Consider the following 22,682-nt stretch of genomic DNA (forward strand, 5'->3'; position numbering starts at 1 on the left):
GAAATCTTCAAAAATCTAAGATTCCTTGTTTTGTGTTACATTCTTAATGACAACTCAGTGCAGAATAGCTGCCTTGGCCCTAATATTATTCATTAAGCATTCCTTTTGTAAATAGACTAGATACTAAGGTTTCTGTTATGTAGTCAATAAAATTTTAATTAATCTTTTAAGTTCTGTCCATGGAATATACTGATAAGCTTTCAGTTTTTCATTTGCAATCCAGATATATTTGGAGATTGCTGAATGAAATGATAGCTGAAATAGTTTTGTTTTTTGTTTTATGTACATTTAGCATGCTGTGATTTGCTGAGCAAATGGAGAAACTTTATTTCATAGCTTGCATTCTGCTATTGACCATTTTCACTGTTGCCACTCTCTGGAGCCTTGTACAAATTGTGTTATCCATCAGATAGTTAACAGTGTACTAGAGTCAAGAATTCTAACTGCCATCACCCATGCTTCGAGCTGTGCTGGAGAGCAGCTAGTATACTGGCACTTGTACAGTCAGCAGGTTGTACCCGCTCACTTTCTTCCTAAGAATGCCAAGACTGTAGAAAGTGAACCAAGCTGGAAATCACAACAAATCTTTACTGTTTAACTCCAGACTGAAGAGTACTAGCACAGCTAGAAAACCCCTTAAGTGTCCCAATGAAATTTTACTAGAGTGCTAATCTAATTCATATCACAGACATTTGTGAACACTGGCATTGTTTAGTTTGTTTATAATGAGTAAAAATGTGTTAGGTCAAAAGTATTGTTTGCATACACACCCATATGTACTATGTTTAGGTTTTTGAGACTTTATTATATTTGAATGGTTATATTTTATTGTAAAAATTAAGAATAGGTATGGTATTTTATGTAAGAGGTCTAGCATATGAAGGATCCATGCCAAGTTTGTTTCTGGTTATAGAGTGCACTGTAAAATAATGCATGACATGAACGCTATACTTTTTTTTGGACTTTCAGGCATCTTTAACCCATAAAGCACACAAGAAAATCTCTTTTTTTCCAAGCACCATATCAATGCAGGTTATCTAAAGGGAACAGTAATTACTAAAATGTGAGCCTTCCTGTTGTTCTATGCTACTTCAGGTTACTTCTTACTAATGTACCATTGTTAATTACAGTAAATTAAAAAAAAATAAAACAAGAGTTCTAAAAGGTCAGAACAGAGTTGAGATATGGTGAATGGATTATATCTCTTGGCTAGTCTTAGGAGTGCTAGTGAATTCCTCAGAAGATGTTATTAACTGTTTCTGGGAATGGGAAAGTCTTGTCTTCCCTACTTAGCCTTTTACAACTGTGACCAAAACAGGAGAAGCAGTATAGGAAATTAAATGATATAAGAGTAATTTTAAGTAAATGACCAAGTTCGCAAAACTGAAAGATATTTTGCTATGTTCTCTCCATATACCTCATTGGGTGCAGTTCACTAAATGTTTAGAGTTGGTTTTAAAAGGATTTGTCAGTGTGAATCAGAGTTTTGATTCGATTCGACCATGTGTATTACAATAAATATTGTCATTATTATTTTTTGAGTTCTTCAGAGGCCAGCAGAGGGTGCATTTAAACATGGCTAGAAGATATTTAAAATCCACAAAATTTTTATATATATATATATATATATATATATATATATATATATATATATAATGTTTCGCACATTCAGGAACATTACTCATCAATATAATTGAGGATAATTGAGCTATTGTATTTAGTTGTGCAAGTATGTTAAAAAATAATTACAAAAGAAGATCAGTCCAAAAATTCTGCCCTTAATTTGTAATGAGTGCACCCAACTACACACATTCGCAGTGATATTCATTTACACAAACAAGTACAGGCAATTTAGATGAAATCTAGCTTCTTCTCCTCCACTTTGAAGAGCATATCCACAAATTTCAATTGATTTATTTTCTAAAAATGAAATCTTTGCAAGGCCCTAAAACCTGTTTATTTAATGACTATAAAACCGTTGCATAATAACATAGAAACATCTGAAAAATACTGTCTGGAAAGAAGATTTATTTTAAATTTTGCAGTGACTTGTGTATTAGTGTAGCTATAAATGTAAAATAGCTGTTGAAATGTTTATAATTTAAGCAATACATCATTTTTCTTCAAATATAAATCACTAATGGGCAAACCTATTTCTTGATTTTTATCCATAAGTGATTGTATGTTTAGGTGAGCTCACTATTTCTGTTAATTATTGCAGAATATCAGAAAGTCTGTTTATACCATGAGATTTGTAACAGAGGTTAACATAGCTTAGTGTAATTTCTTATAACATCTACCATTGATGTGTTTATTTATTTGATTAATGTTTTTCAGTTATTCATTTGCATGGGTCTTGATTATCGTGTAGATATTTAAAAGAATTCTATTGGTAGTGACCATTTTCATCAGATCTTGTCCAGATGCATATGGTCATTGATTATACCAAAATTATGGATACAGTTTTTTGTACTTCAAAAAATTCATTCATTATCTGGCTTCCAAGAATCTCATCATCAGCCTGTCTGTTTGCACCCAAAACTTGCATAGTGCTGACAATGCATTTATAAATAGATGGCTTTCACTTTAACGCCTACTTTTCCCATTCCAGCCTGTCTATCCTGTCAGCAACAGGAAGAGTGTGGGTAACACTATAGATTGTACACTGTACTAGATTGTTATAATATAGTAATTTGGCAGACATTTACATACATTAATCCACGTATTTGATTATAATTTGCAAAACCTACCTATTAATTCTGACTGTAGGATTTTTATACTGTATAAAGCAATTTAAAAAGCATATCATTCAGAGCATTAGTAATTAGGATCTTGCATCTTGGACTATGATTTCTTTAAATAATGGTAGGGCTTCTACTCATACTGTTGTTTTCTTCCCATCCTTTCAAACCTTAGTGCAGTTGTACATTTTAACACACAAAACATTTCTACTGCTAAAATAAAAAATTAAAGTATTGATTACTAAATTATATCTATTATATTATTATAAATCTCTCTGTTATTAAGTGTTTATAAATTCTTCATTTAATGTGGTTGCCTTTTTATAAAAATTTTGTTCATAACATATAAGACGTTGACAAACACACTTTTAAAGTACAGTTATCTCTTGTGATTCGTGGGGATAGGGGTGCAGAACTCCCATGAATACGTTTGGGGCTCTCCGCCTTATCTCCTAATGTTGTACTGTTAACCACAAGCCTTACCAATAACGTACAGTCAATTATTTGTCAAATTCTAGACAATATAGTTATAAATATTACATCATAACAGGTAAAGATATGTAATTACTGTACTGTATACTGTACTGTTCTGCAACAGTAACAGAGTTTTCACACCTGCTGGTGAATCCTCAGGGATTTCTTGTGCTTTTTTCGTGATATACCTTACTGTCGACGTGTTAAAGCAATACTCCACCCTTACTTTCCCGTGTAGTTTGTTAGTGGTGGGCAAAGAAAACTTTTAATCTCATGTTTTGTAGAGAAAGTATATCTTGAATATTCAAATTCAACAGAGCCAATCGGTAACTGATTCTGGATAATGGCAAACGATGTGAAAAATGTCCATGGAAAAAAGGAAAACATTCTCGCATAACTGTTTTTGCATAAGCCACATGTCTGATATCCATTAATTTGTTCAAAACATGCAAAATGTTTGCATTTTTGTGTTATTAACAACAGTTACTTCCTGGAAAGGAGGTGTTCATTGTAAAAAAAAAAAAAAAAAAAAAAAAAAGATGCAGTTCCTACATAGCTGTGCGTTTGACTTGAAGATGTGGCTCTCCTCTTCATTCAGAGAGTCCTGTCTTTAATTCAAATGCACAGCATTGTGGGAATGACATTTTTCCTCTTTATTACTGCAAAATATTTTCCATTTAATTATTGACCACAACCCATGAAATGGGCAGATTCAGGAATCATAAACCTGCAAAATGCAAGGGCCAACTGTGCCATATCTTGTACAGATTGAAATTCGATCAAGTGATGATGATGATTATCAGTTTTCAGGTTTTCTTCCTAAGTTTGTTAGTGAGTTAATATTTTGAGATATTGCAGAGTTTAAATGGGAAATAAGATACAGAACTCTCACTAGTTAATAAGTTATAATTTCACTGTTTTGTTCAACAAATATTTTGAGTCTGTTCTAGACTACTAATATTGAAAAGAGACTTCACAAACAAATGTCATGTATACATGTATACTCAATTGTCCTTGATCAATCTGTACCATCCAGCTCATGTTTACTGTTTACTGAATGATTCGTTTTGATTTTCTTTCTAGAACAAACTCGGACTCTGCACTCCACACTAGTGTAATGAACCCCAACTCTCATGATCCCTTCAATCAAGGAATAGGATTTCAACATCGAAGTGGTAAGCAACAGTGAAAACTAGTTTTACCTTCATATTTAATTTTGAGGATTTTACTGTATTAATGTTGAATTTCTAATGAATAGGCATTAGCCTTGTTGAATTTTTCATAATTTGAATAGGCTAGATTATCAGACAGGACAAATTTCAGTAAATATTAGACAGATTTGCATTATAAAGTGTACTCTGTGATGGTGTGTCATTCTTGTAAATTTAAAAGATATCTATAAAATGCAGGTTTGCAGTAAAATTATCATGAGATGCTTAGATTTGTTATAACAGCTTGGAAAAAGCAGTATTTACCATGTTATTTTGGATTATGCATAATCCTAGGTGACAACTCTTTAACCACAGGAGATTTTCTGCTTTGACACAGCTTAAGTTCTATCCAGATATTTTAATAATGGTAAGTCTGAAATGAGTAAAGTTCAAGTGTGAATGGCAGTATAAGAGCCATTTGTTAGTTAGGTTATGTTAAATTGACGGAAGTATTCTCTTAGTTATGCTAAAGTGTTTGTATATTAGTGCATAGTCAATGGGAGGGTTCTATTATAACCCTCACAAGCTATATTATAAATGGAATATTCTAACTATTTCTTGTCACTCTGATTATAGACTAGATTCAGTTTATGAACTGCCTTGCAGTTGGTAAGGAATGGAGAGAAAACAGTTTCAAACCATACATACGGTACATATAGAACATGCTGAATGTACTAGAATAAATCTTTTGTAAGTTTGCCATAAAGAAATACTGTATCGTGCTTTTCAGTGTGATATGCAGTGTAGTTTAACAGGAGACAGTTAAGATTGTAATGAAATAGAGAAGGAACCTTTTTTCTTCCTTGTATGCAAAGTATAGGGAAAGTATTGTAATCGTCCAAACATTCAATGTGGAGATTTTGATGAATCTCGACGTTTTAGACATCCCTGACTTTCTTGTATACGAAGTATAGGGAAAATATTTTAACCGTCCAAAACTTCCATTTCAAGATTTTGATGAATCTCAACATTTTAGACCTCCCTGAGTCCAAAATTTTGAATTATGTCTCTGTGTGTGTATGTAAACACGATGCCTTGAGTACACTTTCACTTACGTCAATCAATTTTTTCATACAAGTATTAAGTACAAAACGTAGATTTCTATCAACGTTTGGGCAATTTCTGTTAACTGGAAGTGGTACTTAATCTTTTATTCATGCAGTCTGATTTATTCAACTTTAATTTTATAATAATTGTTCAATATATTATTAATTTGATTTGTTGTTGATGGTTCTTTAATGTACATAATATAAAAATATAAGCATTGTCTTACAGGTTTACTCCTCAAGTATCCATCCTTATATCTGAGTATATGAGAAAGTCTATGAGAGACAACTCACGATTTTTTCCTTTATTCCCTGTATACTGCCTGTGTAATAACTTTTTTTCTGAATTGTTGTGTTTTTTCACTTTTAAATTTTCACTAAACCTTATTTAAAAAAACTTTATTAGACTGAGGGTCATGTTTATTGAGTCATTTTGGATCCTACTTTGCCAACTCAGATTTTGAGAACCTGAAAAAGATGCAGCAACAGCCAGCATTTACTATTGTTTTCATTTTACAGACCCTAGCTCAACCACTTACTGTGTTATCCTGAGAAATCATTTGTATTTTATTGTCACCCAATCTATTTTTAATTGTTGTATTCTTAAATATTTAAATTGCACTTGATTAGCAGCTAATTATTAATGAAATATTAATTTAAAAGTATTTTGAGATAGAAAAGCAAGCTGTCTGCAAAGAAGCACTGTTAATGAAACATTTACAAAGGAATCAGTTAGGAAAAAGCTGAAAACTGAACAGTCTTAATCCACTGTGGTCTACAGAATGTCTTTAATGTAAATTAATAACTAGTAGTAATTTTTGACATGGCGTAACAAAAGTGTGATCAGGCAATGAAATTAAGACATGAACCTTTACCAAAAATTAAGGAAAAAATCTTGAGTCACTGTGACACTGTAAAACTAGAGTCGCTTACTCCTGATATACATCATATCTTAGTTAATAAAATAAGAAATTAAAAGATAACATATTGATTTACTTTTCATAGTTTTAATTTTTAATTTTGCTTTTGTAGGTCTGGCTGATGGAGACTGTGGCAGAAGTATGTCCACTTTTTTAATTATTTTTTCATGTTGATAACTTTAAGCTAGGATTAATGAAAATATTTTTTATAGCTTTAACTTGAAATTGCTTATAAGTATTAAGTTGGAAAAAGCATATCAAACTTTATATAAAAACCTGTTACAAGAGCTAATTCCTAAAAATGTATAAAGCAGAATTTTCATGACTTGAAATGAAAACTAAAAATTTCAAGTAACTTAATGGCTTTATTTGCTCTCATTGTCCTGTCATAACTTACTTAATGTGTTTTGGCAAAAGTTGTTAGAAAGTATAAACTTGTAAAATGTGTTGGGTATAGATTTTTGGTTACAGAGACTAGGGTTGGGGGATTTTTTTTTTGATTAAATCATTTAAATTAATATTTTAAAGCAATTTTCAAATTTGAAATTTTTTTTACCAAGTGGTAAGGGTAAGGGAAAGGGATATGGCACATTTTTCAGTTTATAATGGTGACAGAGCCACAATCTAGACTTTATGTGAGACAGTGAATTTGCCTGCTGTGCTGGAGCTGATCAGAGTTTGCATGATAGTGACAGATATTACTGCCATGACTTTCAAACAGTAGGCTGAAAGGTAACAGTGTCTCTCGTGGGTGTTACAATGGGAAGCTTGCAAATAGTTGCTAATTGAGTTATTGCTTCTTTGAGTGTTTTTGTTGATTAAATAAACCTGTTTGATTTCTGCACAGTGAACTGTCAGTGCAGTTTTGTTCCTTGCATCCAGGATGGGGCATTTCAGTATCAACATGAAAAATATGACAAACTGTTATGAATGCACTTGTTTCAAAGAAAGGCTAAATCATTAAGTTACTTGTCAAGCAAACTAAAGTAAAATGCAAAGTTTGCAAAAACTTGATAGCAGTTTATTTCAGCATTTAAAAAAGAATCTGCAGAATGGAATCGGTGGGAGAAAGCACGGCGCAAAGATAAAGTCTGTCCCCAACCTATAGCTCCAGAGTTTTCTTCACTCCACTTCAGCATGGACCACACAAGGCACGCTCCCTATTATATATCCCATTAGACAGTGTGATTACATTAAGATCAGAGCATGCTTAGTATGAAGCTGGGGGATGTCAATTATTCCATCTTACCTTGCAACAATGGCTAGGCTATGACGGAGAGGAGGACTAGCAGGCTACCTGTAGCAGAGAGTCAGAGGGCTATAAGAGCACACTTAGAGGTGGACTTCTTTACAGGTGGGGGACAGTGTGGAGGATACAGGGAAGAAGAGTGAAGGCTGAAAATGTAAAAACAAATTACAATTAGATCAAAAATATTTACAGTAAAGTCCACACTGAAAGATATTTTCTTCTTTTGCACCTTTACTCATCGACAATAAAAATATATATAGTTTTTGTATTTCTAGGAAGGATGCAATTGTATTTTGCAAAATGAGGACAAACTTCTTATTTTGTGTTCAGGTTGGCTTTTATTGGAGAAGAAAATTTTATAGCTGGATGCCATTCTTAGGGCTGGTTTATACTTCACGCTTAGAATGCTCAGAACGCGTTTCCAGCGTTCATTTCACACATCCTCAGAAATTAAGGCGATGTGTGCGCGAGTTGCAGTACCAGCAAAATTCGGGGGGCACAGTGTGATAAAGTCGGAAAGTGACGTCAGAGTCTCTACTCTACATGTGACAAAAAGGCGCTTTGCGGATCATACAGGATTGATATTCCTGTTTCGATGTTTGATGAATGGTTCGATGTGGTGAAGCAACATGCAGACATACAAATGCATTTGTAGTGCTTTTATATTCAAGTGTCGCATATTCCCCGATATAATGACACAATACATTTTAAAGGTCTCGCATACCATCTTCTGTGTTGTCTTTTTTTTTTTTTTTTTTTTTATTTAACCTTCACAACAGCAACAGAATGTACAACGTTGTATTTGAACCACAGAGAAAAAAAAAGTTAGGAACACTGTGAAAAGGTGTATTTCCTGATTTAAAATGGAAATTTCTGCTTAAATCTCAAAATGTCCACTTTAATGTCATAGTTTATTTTATCATTAAAGTAGACGTAAATGTCATCTTAAAACCAACCCAGGTGTTAATTGCTACATGCTTCTGGGGCTTCCTCTGCATTGACAGCAGTGGCAAGCAGCAATCGCCATACAGAACACACTAAATTTGTGATACACCAGCTCTCTGCACATTTAGAATCCATAGATTTATACTTTATCACTTTCATGATGAAATGCATTAGACTGTGTTATTACATTTTACATATAAATCGTTAACTTCATTTAAATAATGAATACTGTTAATAATTACACATGTGGGTTGGGGGGGTACCGCTGTAGTCTCGCAGGGAGTTACGTCCCTGGTGTTCCCTGCCTGGAGTTTGCATGTTTTCCTGGTGGGTTTCCACAGTGTGCTCCGGTTTCCTTCCAAAGATATGCAGGTTTGGGGATTTGGTAATGCTAAAATTATACTAGTGTATGCGAGTGCTTATGTTCAACTTGCGATGAGCTGATGCCCCCGTCCAGGGATTGTTTCTGCCTTGTGCCCAGTGCCAGCTGGAATGGGCGCATCCCTGAATTGATGGATTTAATCATTAAACATCCATCCTTTTCACATATATTGCGGCAAGGTGTCCTTGGAATTTAATGGGTGTTTCAGTCAACACAGCGAAGCCGAATCTATTTTCACCATGAGGATATTTTGCACTGCCACCTGGTGGAATCTTGTAGATTTACGTAAAGTACGCATGCAAGTATAAACAGTACAATGCTTGTGTAGCAGTAGCGTCCACAGGCGCACATGTCACGTCGCGTTAAGTATAAACCCGGCCTTAGAGTCATCCTCCTTTAGTTACCTTTAACAAAACAGAAGAAGTTCAGCGAGCTTATCCTAACTTCTAATCTCTACTAACTTTTAAAGTTCTTATATATTTTGTCTTTATAATATTTTAATAGACTGAATTCACACACTGTAGTGGAGTCTCAACCAACATTATGACAGTCATTACAAAATGACTTTGCAAAGTGTCCTTTCTATTTGCTCATCTTGTGTTGATTGTAGCTAGAACTTCTAGATTTCTTGAAGATTTTCTTACTTTTTTTCAAGCTAATAACTTTAAGCATAAGAATATTGTCTATTTTTTGAACCTACTATGTTATTTTGAATTTGAACTTGTTATTCAGGTTGTTTTCAATCATAAATTAAATTTTTAGCTGACAGCAAGATCGGGCCTATGCTGTGTTTCTTTTCTATCTTGAACATGACATCCTGAGTTGAATTTTGAACAGAGGTGGGTAGAGTAGCCAAAAATTGTACTCAAGTAAGAGTAACGTTACTTCAAAATAATATTACTCAAGTAGAAGTAAAAAGTATTCATCCAAAAAATTACTCAAGTAAGAGTAAAAAAAAGTACTTGGTGAAAAGACTACTCAAGCACTGAGTAACTTTTTGATCATAATAAATTATTTATTTTTTATAAATGTTGTAATAAGACAGACAAAAATATAAAATAATGTGCAAATTCTGCTATTTCCTAACAATAAAATAAAAAATGAGTAAAAATAAATAACATCTTTACAAAATAAAGATGCACAAATAACACAAAGTTCCAAATCTCAGTTTTTCACAACAAAGCTTTTGAAGCCAATACCTACAGTAGGTAACATGTATGTTTGAACAGTGCAAACTACTTACAGTGACAACATATACTGTACACCAGGGGTGCCCAATACGTCGATCGCAATCAACCGGTAGATTGGAAAGGTAGTGCAGGTAGATCACGTTGCATTAAAAAATCCATCCATCCATCCATCCATTTTCCAACCCGCTGAATCCGAACACAGGGTCACGGGGGTCTGCTGGAGCCAATCCCAGCCAACACAGGGCACAAGGCAGGGAACCAATCCAGGGCAGGGTGCCAACCCACCGCAGGACACACACAAACACACCCACACACCAAGCACACACTAGGGACAATTTAGAATCGCCAATCCACCTAACCTGCATGTCTTTGGACTGTGGGAGGAAACCGGAGCGCCCGGAGGAAACCCACGCAGACACGGGGAGAACATGCAAACTCCACACAGGGAGGACCCGAGAAGCGAACCCGGGTCCCCAGGTCTCCCAACTGCGAGGCAGCAGCGCTACCCACTGCGCCACCGTGCCGCCCGCATTAAAAAATCTTTTTTTTTAAATGTTAGTCTATCATATATCCTCCCTATAGCATTTGCCACTTGATTGACATACAGGGCGGCCAGTCTGAGATCTCTTTTCTTCTAACACACTGGTCATCCCGCACGCGCGATCAAACGCGCAAGCTACTACAAAACTCCGGCTATCTAAGTGATCTAGTTAGCCTTCCAATTTATATCGACTAGAGAAGGGATTTAAAAAAAAATTGTTAGTTATGAGCTGGATGTGGAAATAGAAGAGGATTTTTTTCTCTCACATTGTCACAGTCGAAGTGCGTTTGTCTGATCTGTCAGTCTGTCATTGCTATTCCAAAGAAGGAAAATGTGGAAAGGCACTTTCGAACTGTTTATAAAAACTACGAAACTGACTTCCTTGCGAAAAGCGATCTGAGAAAGAGAAAGGAGAGGGAACTAAAATCGCAGTTAATCGGACAGCCGTCATTTTTCACTCGGCTGAATTCAGAAGCAAAGGCAGACACACCAAAGCATCGTTCCGGGTGAGTCACTCGATCATTAAGCATAAGAAGTTCTTCCAAGATGGAGAGATGATAAAAGAGGCCTTCGTTGAGGCAGATGGCTAGGGAGAAGTTCCTGCTGAGATTTCAAGACCCCGGAGAAAAAGGAGTTTCTCCTTGTCATTAAACATGCAGAATACAAGCAACTTAATAACGATCAATGGCCGCTAAACTTGGCATTTTTTTTTCCGATCTGACCAACATGTTGAATGAGCTTAGTAAAGAGAAAACCATGGTCAATATGATTAGCTCAGTTAATCCTTTCAAACAAAAAAATGCAACATCTGTACTCAAAGCTGCAGCTCCTTGATTTGGGGAACATCCAGAACCTCGCGTCAGAGCTGGAGATGCAATGGAAGGTGTGCGCGCAACTTGACAGCATACGCTACACAAAGCAGATTGAAAATTGTCTGTCAGACTTTGACAGACGGTTTCAAGACTCAGCTTTACTTGAGCCAATCGCTACAGTTACAGTTGTGCTTGAAAGTTTGTGAACCCTATAGAATTTTCTATATTTCTGCATAAATATGACCTAAAACATCATCAGATTTTCACTGAAGTCCTAGAAGTAGATAAAGAGAAACCAGTTAAACAAATGAGACAAAAATATTATACTTGGTCATTTATTTATTAAGGAAAATGATCAAATATTACATATTTGTGAGTGGCAAAAGTATGTGAACCTCTAGGATTAGCAGTTAGTTTGAAGGTGAAATTCGAGTCAGGTGTTTTCAATCAATGGGATGACAATGAGGTGTGAGTGGGCACCCTGTGTTATTTCAAGAACAGGAATCTATCAAAGTCTGCTCTTCACAACACATGTTTGTGGAAGTGTATCATGGCACGAACAAAGAAGATTTCTGAGGACCTCAGAAAAAGACTTGTTGATGCTCATCAGGCTGGAAAAGGTTACAAAACCATTTCTAAAGAATTTGGACTCCACCAATCCACAGTTAGACAGATTGTGTACAAATGGAGGAAATTCAAGACCATTGTTACCCTCCCCAGGAGTGGTCGACCAACAAAGATCACTCCAAGAGCAAGGCGTGTAATAGTCGGCGAGGTCACAAAGGACCCCAGGGTAACTTCTAAGCAACTGAAGGCCTCTCTCACATTGGCTAATGTTCATGTTCATGAGTCCACCATCAGGAGAACACTGAACAACAATGGTGTGCATGGCAGGGTTGCAAGGAGAAAGCCACTGCTCTCCAAAAAAAACCATTGTTGCTTGTCTGCAGTTTGCTGAAGATCACGTGGACAAACCAGAAGGCTATTGGAAGAATGTTTTGTGGACGGGTGAGACCAAAATAGAACTTTTTGGTTTAAATGAAAAGCGTTATGTTTGGAGAAAGGAAAACACTGCATTCCAGCATAAGAGCCTTATCCCATCTGTGAAACATGGTGGTGGTAGTATCATGGTTTGGGCCTGTTTTGCTGCATTTGGGCCAGGATGACTTGCCTTCATTGATGGAACAATGAATTCTCAATTATGTCAGAGAATTCTAAAGGAAAATGTCAGGACATCTGTCCATGAACTGAATCTCAAGAGAAAGTGGGTCATGCAGCAAGACAATGACCCTAAGCACACAAGTTATTCTACCAAAGAATGATTAAAGAAGAATAAAGTTAATGCTTTGGAATGGTCAAGTCAAAGTCCTGACCTTAATCCAATCGAAATGTTGTGGAAGGACCTGAAGCGAGCAGTTAATGTGTGGAAACCACCAACATCCCAGAGTTGAAGCTGTTCTGTATGGAGGAATGGGCTAAAATTCCTCCAAGCCGGTGTGCAAGACTGACCAACAGTTACCGGAAATGTTTAGTTGCAGTTATTGCTGCAATGGGGGGTCACACCAGATACTGAAAGCAAAGGTTCACATACTTTTGCCCCTCACAAATATGTAATCGATCATTTTCCTCAATAAATAAATGACCAAGTATAATATTTTTGTCTCGTTTGTTTAACTGGTTTCTGTTTATTTACTTTTAGGACTTGAGTGGAAATCTGATGATGTTTTAGGTCATATTTATGCAGAAATATAGAAAATTCTAAAGGGTTCACAAACTTTCAAGCACAACTGTAAGTGCTATCCATTTAGGGAAGATGTTGAGAGTGATTCACCCGCATCAAAAATTGCAACACTGTTTCACCTAAAACTCCTCTACAGTGGAAGAAGAGATTTTGACACTACAGGATGACATTCAGCTGAAGTACGGGGCTCATGGACAGTTTTGGAACTTACTAATGGAGGAAAAGTACCCAAACATGAGGAAATGTGCTACCTCCTTGACTGCATTATTTGGCTCTGCTTATTTATGTGACTCAGCCTTTTCCCACATGAAGGTTATTAAAAAATATTCTCTGGCAAAAATATAGTGTACACTATCTAATGGAAAAAAAGTAACGATTTGAGTGTTGCCCAATGTAGCGGAGTAAGAGTAGTGTTTCTTCTTCACAAATGTACTCAAATAAAAGTAAAACGTATGGTGCAGTAAAACTATTCTTAGAAGTACAATTTTTTTAAAAAGTTACTCAAGTAAATTTAACGGAGTAAATGTAACTCGTTACTACCCACCTCTGATTTTGAAAACCCATGATTTTAAGATCATTTGAATCTTGTTATTTCAGATTCATTTTGTAATCATTAACTAATAATAATCATTAATTCTGTGGATGTATACAAATTGCAGTCATGGTAAAATTCACAATTTTCTTTATGCCCCTATTTATAGTATTGCATACTGGGAAATTATTTAGGTCCCCTTAATATTAATCCCTTTAGTTTATTTATGTGCATAAACAAGAGGTGGTCCTTTTTATTACAACTTTGTTATTTACTTGATGAACTGATTTAAGCCTAGAACTGCTCACACGATTCAGTGGCTACATTAGTTACTGTAATGATACATTTTTTGTATCTATAATATTGGCCAATTTGTGATACTTAAATTGGAGATGACATATAGGACTATCCTATAAAATATAAGCTGTCTGGTTACCTTTTTTATACGCATATGTGACTTTGCATAAAATTGAGTTGCTACAAGCATAATTATTGTAACTTTTTAACCTGGAGGAAGCATTTCACCATCACAATATCAGCCTGTTGACTCATTGAATTATGCAAACACAAGTGAAACCAATGAAACACCTAGAAATGTCTATAGAAACTAAGCGAAATAAGCTCATGAAAAGGAAAAAAAGAACAATGATTTTAGAGGGTTTTTTTGTGCAGCTCTTACATATTAATAGGAACAGACAAAGTGTCTGTTATGTGAATAACAAGTGCTTATACTGTTAATGAACCTTATTCTTTCCATCCACCCATTTCCAGTGCCTACTTAATCCAGTTTAGGAAGTAATGGGTAAAAAGATAGGGACCAACATTGTATGGGGTAACTGTATATCATAGAACTTTAGCATGTAGAAGGTAAATTGTGTACCTGGATAAAAATCTTTGTAGACATGAGGAATATCTGGCTGTTCTAGACTGGCAATGACTGGTAATCGACTTCACTTCTGAAGCTTCGAGACTGCAGTGCTAAAGCCCTCTATGGTAAAGTGCAAAAAATAGAAGGGTTTAAATTTTAAGAATATGGATATCTCCTACATATTAATATTTTACAAAAAATATCGTTTTTAGTAATGGTCATGCTTTATTCTTGTATTTTTGTGTCCACATACCAGTAAATAAAAATAAAATAATCTTTATTTTAAGTATATGTGGTGTCCTTACCTAAAATGCTAAATGGTGTGGTGTAATGTTTAACCTTTAAATTCAGCTTTCTGACTGTCTGCTGGCAAACCGCTTCTCACGAGAACTAGAACTAAAAATATTGTTTTTCGTTTTACAAGAACTGAAATTAAGTCAAACAGAGAAACTTAAACTAAATAAAAATAAAAATGTGTGATATGTGAATTAATTAAAACGAGAATGAACATTGAGTAAAAATGAATAAACGGCAATTGCGTTTTCGTTCAGTCGTGCAGAGGGATTGTTTGTAGGTTGCCCTTAGCATTCAGTTATGTTGCGCTGTTCACTGTGCGGTGATCTTCTAACTTGGGCTTACTATAGTCACGTGGCGCAACTTCCATAAAGGACTGTTGTTTGTTTGTTGAACACATTTGGCTCGTCGGGTTGAAGCAGTAAGCACTTGCAGTTGACGATGGTGAGTTTTGCACAGATGTTTCTGGGTAGAAAGCAAGAAAGTAATGTGTGGAAATACTTTAATCATAGTGCAGATGATAATAAGAGCTAATATAGTGTGCCAGAAGAAGAAAAGAGTCTTGGAATTTCAGTGCAGGAACATTACTTAGTGAAAGTCCATCCATCCATCCATCCATCCAGCCTCTTCCGCTTATCCGAGGTCGGGTTGCGGGGGCAGCAGCTTGAGCAGAGATACCCAGACTTCCCTCTCCCCGGCCACTTCTTCTAGCTCTTCCGGGAGAATCCCGAGGCGTTCCCAGACCAGCCGGCAGACATAGTCCCTCCAGCATGTCCTGGGTCTTTCCCGGGGCCTCCTCCCGGTTGGACGTGCCCGGAACACCTCACCAGGGAGGCGTCCAGGAGGCATCCTGATCAGATGCCCAAGCCACCTCATCTGACTCCTCTTGATGCGGAGGAGCAGCGGCTCTACTCTGAGCTCCTCCCGGATGACTGAGCTTCTCACCCTATCTTTAAGGGAGAGCGCAGACACCCTGCGGAGGAAACTCATTTCAGCCACTTGTATTCGCGATCTTGTTCTTTCGGTCACTACCCATAGTTCATGACCATAGGTGAGGGTAGGAACGTAGATCGACTGGTAAATTGAGAGCTTTGCCTTACGGCTCAGCTCCTTTTTCACCACGACAGACCGATGCAGTGCCCGCATCACTGTGGATGCCGCAACGATCCGCCTGTCGATCTCACGCTACATTCTTCCCTCACTCGTGAAAAAGACCCCAAGATACTTGAACTCCTCCACTTGAGGCAGGATCTCGCTCCCAACCCTGAGAGGGTACTCCACCCTTTTCCGGCTGAGGACCATGGTCTTGGATTTGGAGGTACTGATTCCCATCCCAGCCGCTTCACACTCGGCTGCGAATTGATCCAGAGAGAGCTGAAGATCACGGCCTGATGAAGCAAACAGGATAACATCATCTGCAAAAAGCAGTGACCCAATCCTGAGTCCACCAAACTGGACCCCCTCAACACCCTGGCTGTGCCTAGAAATTCTGTCCATAAGAGTTATGAACAGAATTGGTGACAAAGGGCAAACCTGGCGGAGTCCAACTCTCACTGGAAACGGGTTTGACTTACTGCCGGCAATGCGGACCAAGCTCTGACACCGGTTGTACAGGGACCGAACAGCCCTTAACAGGGGGTCCGGTACCCCATACTCCCGGAGCACCCCCCACAGGATTCCCCGAGGGACACGGTTGAATGCCTTTTCCAAGTCCACAAAACACATGTAGACTGGTTGGGTGAACTCCCATGCACCCTCCAGGACTCTGCTAAGGGTGTAGAGCTGGTCCACTGTTCCGCGACCAGGACGAAAACCACACTGTTCCACCTGAATCCGAGGTTCAACTATCTGACGGACCCTCCTCTCCAGAACCCCCAAATAGACTTTTCCAGGGAGGGTGAGGAGTGTGATCCCTCTGTAGTTGGAACACACCCTCTGGTCCCCCTTCTTAAAGAGGGGGACCACCACCCCGGTCTGCCAATCCAGAGGCACTGTCCCTGATGTCCATGCGATGTTGCAGAGACGTGTCAACCAAGACAGCCCTACAACATCCAGAGCCTTGAGGAACTCCGTGCATATCTTATCCACCCCCGGGGCCCTGCCCCCAAGGAGTTTTTTGACCACCTCGGTGACCTCAGTCCCAGAGACGGGGGAGCCCACCTCCGAGTTCTCAGGCTCTGCTTCCTCATTGTAGTACTCCCCCCACCGACCCACAACGTCCCGAGTTGAGGTCAGCAGCGCACCATCCCCTCCATATACAGTGTTGACACTGCACTGCTTCCCCCTCCTGAGACGCCGGACGGTGGACCAGAATCTCCTCGAAGCCATCCGAAAGTCGTTCTCCATGGCCTCCCCAAACTCCTCCCATGCCCGAGTTTTTGCCTCAGCAACCACCGAAGCCGCATTCCGCTTGGCCTGCCGGTACCTATTAGCTGCCTCCAAAGTCCCACAGGACAAAAGAAACCGGTAGGACTCCTCCTTCAGCTTGACAGCATCCCTCACCGCCGGTGTCCACCAACGGGTTCGGGGATTGCCGCCACGACAGGCACTGACCACCTTATGGCCACAGCTCCGGTCAGCCGCCTCAACAATAGAGGCACGGAACATGGTCCATTCGGACTCAATGTCCCCCACCTCCCTCGGGATGTGGTCGAAGTTCTGCCGGAGGTGGGAGTTGAAGCTACTTCTGACAGGGAGCTCTACCAGCAGACCTTCACAACACGTTTGGGCCTACCAGGCCTGACCGGCATCCTCCCCCACCATCGAAGCCAACTCACCACCAGGTGGTGATCAGTTGACAGCTCCGCCCCTCTCTTCACCCGAGTGTCCAAGTCATGTGGCCGCAAGTCCGACGACACAACTACAAAGTCGATCATCGAACTGAGGCCTAGGGTATCCTGGTGCCAAGTGCACATATGAACACCCCTATGCTTGAACATGGTGTTTGTTATGGACAATCCGTGACGAGCACAGAAGTCCAATAACAAAACACCACTCGGGCTAAGATCGGGGGTGCCATTCCTCCCAATCACGCCCTTCCAGGTCCCACTGTCATTGCCCACGTGAGCATTGAAGTCTCCCAGCAGTACGAGGGAGTCCCCAGAAGGTATGCCCTCCATCACCCCCTCCAGGGACTCCAAAAAGGGTGGGTACTCCGAACTGCTGTTCGGTGCATACGCACAAACAACAGTTAGGACCCGTCCCCCCACCCGAAGGCGGAGGGAGGCTACCCTCTCGTCCACCGGGGTAAACCCTAATGTACAAGCTCCAAGTCGGGGGGCAATAAGTATGCCCACATCCGCTCGGCGGCTCTCACCGGGGCAACTCCAGAGTGGTAGAGAGTCTAGCCCCTCTTAAGGAGATTGGTTCCAGAGTCCAAGCTGTGCGTCGAGGTGAGCCCGACTATATCTAGCCGGAACGTCACAAGCTCAGGCTCCTTCCCCGTCAGAGAGGTGACATTCCACATCCCAAGAGCCAGCTTCTGTAGTCGAGGATCGGACTGCCAAGGTCCCCGCCTTCGGCCACCACCTAACTCACACTGCACCCGACCTCCTTGGCCCCTCCCATAAATGGTGAGCCCATGGGAAGGGGGACCCACGTTGCCTCTTTGGTGTGTTTCCGGCCGAGCCCCATGGGTGCAAGCCCAGCCACCAGGCGCTCGCCATCGAGCCCCACCTCCAGGCCTGGCTCCAGAGGGGGGCCCCGGTGACCCACATCCGAGCGAGGGAAAACCCCGTCCAAATTTTTTATTCATCATAGGAGGTTATGTTGAACTGCACTTTGTCTCATCCCTCACCTAGGACCAGTTTGCCTTGGGTGGCCCTACCAGGGGCATAAAGCCCCGGACAACAGAGCTCCTAGGATCATTGGGACACGCAAACCCCTCCACCACGATAAGGTGGCGGTTCGAGGAGGGGTAGTGAAAGTCCAGATAACATAAAATAAATTTGTCCACTGTTCTGTGCTATAAATTTGTTTTCTGTATAATTCCAATAATTTTGATCATTTTTAAAGTCAAAATCACTGAATTGGCACATTTCCTGTTCAAATACAGGGGAGAAATGCGAGATGCGGCACCAACAAGCCTCACCTCACCTTGGACTGCGCTCTCCCTCACACACTGGGTTGATGCATGCCTGTTGCTGCCTCTCTGTAGGTCGCCAATATAATGTTTGCAGACACGTTTATTATACACCCTGACTTTCCACAGTCTGGCTAATATCTTTAATGAACGTGTGTGACATATCTAGTCTTGCTTGATTGGCCATAAAACTGCAGTGAACAGGCACAAGGCGAGGCAGATGGTACAGTGCTGCACTGAAGGGGGCGCATCTGAGTCCAGCAGGTAGTTGTTGCTGCTGTTCTTCTACACAGAGGCTCCAGGCGCCAATAAGTCAGCGATATCAGAAAGTCAAGTGCACTGCAGCGGCTCCTTTATTTTTATTTTTTGTTCCGACTGACTGCCAAAATGGAAGATTAAGACTTTTAAAACTAAAGGAAAATAAGGAGGACTTTTGTAAGAAAGTGACAGAGATTTTCGTGCAGAAAGATGGGCTTCATCTACAAATAAAGGTAAGACCATAAACGGTTTTTAATTTTCTTAAAAGTACGATGAGACTAAAAAAAAATCCAATATTTAAAAACTAAATTTTGACTTTAAATAAAATACTTTTGTTTTTCTTGTTATCCTTTTATTGAACAGTCTGTGTTAAAATTGATTAAAGCATCACAATTAAAAGCTTTTAAAAACAACTAAAAATTTCAATTAAGGTCAAAATTGAAATTCGTGTTTGAAATTGAAATTTGTGTTTTTTGTTCACCACTCTATACTTTCATTTGTATTGAATGAGTATGAATTGAGGAATTGCAACGGCAAATTTAGAACACATTGAGGGTGCAGAACAAATGCTCTCTCTCCACTCTTTTTCGCTGATATAAATGTAACGTTCTTTCTTAGTCAAATATGTGCCTTACCTATCTGTGTGTAAGGAATGCTGATGAGATTTGACAGTAGTCAATGTGCATGCTGCCAGTTGAATAGTGAATAAGCTACTCTTTTGGGTTCATATATTTGTAAATCTGACTCTGAAGGAGTCAGTGCCTCACCAGCAAGGTTATTATAGTTAACAAAAACTAAAATCAAAACTGAAACTATTATTAAAAAACATTTTCGTAAACTGAAATAAAATAATTAACAAAACTGAATTGAAAAACTAAAACTAAACTTAACTATTAAAGTAGCTGGAAAAACTAACTGAAATAAAACAATAATTTACTAAACATAATTTTAGTTTTCGTTTTTGAATTAATTTTCTTGCTGTTTGTTTTTAACCCTTATATCTTTTAAGTCTAAAACTGAAAGCCTCCACCACGAGCCGCCCGCACGTATTCATCCAGTGAACGGAGGCTGGTGATGGAGGCCAGGTGTTCACACAGCATTTGCGGTGACAGAGCAAGCTGAATACACGTGTAAAGCATGTGGAATAGAAAGCGGTTTACGTGTCACCTTTCTTTGCACTTGTTGTATATGAAGATGTAATTCAAACGCCTAAAATTGGAATGTGCTGCTCGACAAAAACTTTACCGTATGGACAGAAAAATCACGAGTAAGTAACGTTTCAGTTTATTTCTCAGGTGCCTGCTTTTTGTTGACCATAATTCACCTGCCACTTTGCACTTGAAGTATACAAAGTGTAGAGAAAGTATACTAATCATGAAAAAAATTTGACCTTGACATTTTGATGAATCTTGACGTTTTAGAACTCCCCGAGTCCAAAAATACCGTTTTTTCGAATTATATCTGCTTGTGTGTGTGTGTGTGCGTGCTTGTGGGTGTGTGTATATAAACACGAGATCTCAAAAATGCAACTAGATAGATGGATGAAATATGCCATGTGGTTGTTACACCAGAATTGTAGATCTGTATTAACTTTTGGGCCAAATCCATTAACCAGAAGTGATACTTTACCTAAACAAATATTCAATTTTTTTTTATTCATGCAGCTGCAGAGTCCGAGTTATTCAACTTTACTTTTATAATAATTGTTCAATATATTATCAATTTGATTTGATTTGTTGTTGGTGGTTCTTTATTGTACATAATATAATCGTTGTCTTGTGGTTTACTCCTCAAATATCCATCCCCATATCTGAGTACACGAGAAAGTCTAGGAGAGACCACTCCCGATTTTTGAAAATAAAACGGCACTGATCCAAAGAATGAAAATGTCATCATCCAAGATCAGCATATTGTTGCCGACCAATCACTTTTGCTTTAAAAACATCGTTTAAAAATTAAGCAATGCAAACCTTGTAAAATCCCTGAGTTGGCAATGTCTCTACTGAACTACAGGTAGGTGGGGGAAGCGAGTCTGCCAAGTGGTGAAAAGCTAAACATACTAATTTGTTTTTGTATTTATTCTATATTTATTGATTTATCTTTTTTAGTTCATATTCACAACTCAAAATACCTGATATTGTGACAATAATCCAGTAGCAGAATTATGCTTTAAAATATCTTTTTTTTCCAATGTTTCTCTCTCTCTCAAAACAGATAGTTGATATATCATATTCTTTTTGTTCTTAACATCTGCTATATCATACATATTGCATACCAGGGAGTTTTCCTGCCTTGTATCCAAACCTGCTGGGTTAGGCCCCAGGTTCCTGTGATCCTGCTCTGGATAAACAGGTTTAGATAATGTACAGTATATATATACACTATATATGTATATGTATATATGTGAATATGTATATATATGTGTATATATATATATATATATATATATATATATATATATATATATATATATATATATATATATATATATATATATATATATATATATATATATATATATATATGTATATATGTATATACAGTAATCCCTCGCTACTTCACGGTTCACTTTTCGCGGATTCACGACTTCGCGGGTTTTTAAATACAAGTGATTGCCCGCCTATCGCGGAAGTTATGTTCCAGACCCATCAGCAACAGGAGAAAATCCGCGATATAGAAAGACCATATAAATAAACATTTTTATAGTTTAAGCCTTAAAATACCCATCCCACATGCTTTAAACACATGTAAACTTATAAAACACACTTTGTTAACACATATGATATGTGGATGTTGGGCTAAGGATATGAGTAACATCTCACTATTATAAAACATTTTAACTTCACGCAAGACAAGACAGTGAGACAGGAAAATAGGTGATGTACAGGCTTTTAAATTATTGACACGCAGAGCGACAAGCAGCACAAAGCCAGCACAAAGTCCACTTCTCCTTAGCGTTCATTCAGCTCCCCACCCCCTTGACAAGGAGCAGGAGCGTACTGCGCCTCCGGGGAGGGGAGTTTGAGCGAACGTGCGTTCAACCCTCACACACCCCCACTCCTCCTCCTCCTTCCGAACACGCAGATCGACAAGCAGGCATTTTGGCAGAAGCAGCACAAAGTCCATTTCTGCTCTGCTCAGAGTTCAGCTGCCCCCCTTCACAAAGCAAGTGCAGACAAATCGACATCTGATCGCTGCGTGCAGTGTGCAGTGTTGGTCTGCGGTGTTTAAGAATGTAGAAAGTGTTTAAGAGCATAGGAAGTGTTTATAAGAGTGTGGGAAAGGTTAACAAGAGAGTGAGAAAGGTTTATAAGAGTGTGGGAAGGGTTTATAAAGCCTTAAAATATGTATAAATAATAAAATAAATATAGGTCGCTACTTCGCGGATTTTCACCTA

At 38.6% G+C, this 22,682-nt stretch overlaps 1 protein-coding gene across 5 annotated transcripts in view; it reads left to right on the plus strand.

Annotated features, from left to right (window-relative positions):
* The window catches only part of LOC114646118 (CREB-regulated transcription coactivator 2-like), a 365,689-nt gene that overhangs the window by 228,980 nt on the left and 114,027 nt on the right, over positions 1 to 22,682 (plus strand). For all 5 annotated transcript variants that reach the window (XM_051922804.1, XM_051922805.1, XM_028794111.2 and 2 more), the window contains 2 exons: positions 4,299 to 4,390; positions 6,505 to 6,531. In XM_051922804.1, the coding sequence (XP_051778764.1) occupies positions 4,299 to 4,390; positions 6,505 to 6,531 (119 nt within the window). The remainder of the gene's footprint in view (positions 1 to 4,298; positions 4,391 to 6,504; positions 6,532 to 22,682) is intronic.

The sequence above is a fragment of the Erpetoichthys calabaricus genome, chromosome 2, assembly GCF_900747795.2.
Source record: "Erpetoichthys calabaricus chromosome 2, fErpCal1.3, whole genome shotgun sequence".
Classification (NCBI taxonomy): Eukaryota; Metazoa; Chordata; class Cladistia; order Polypteriformes; family Polypteridae; genus Erpetoichthys; species Erpetoichthys calabaricus.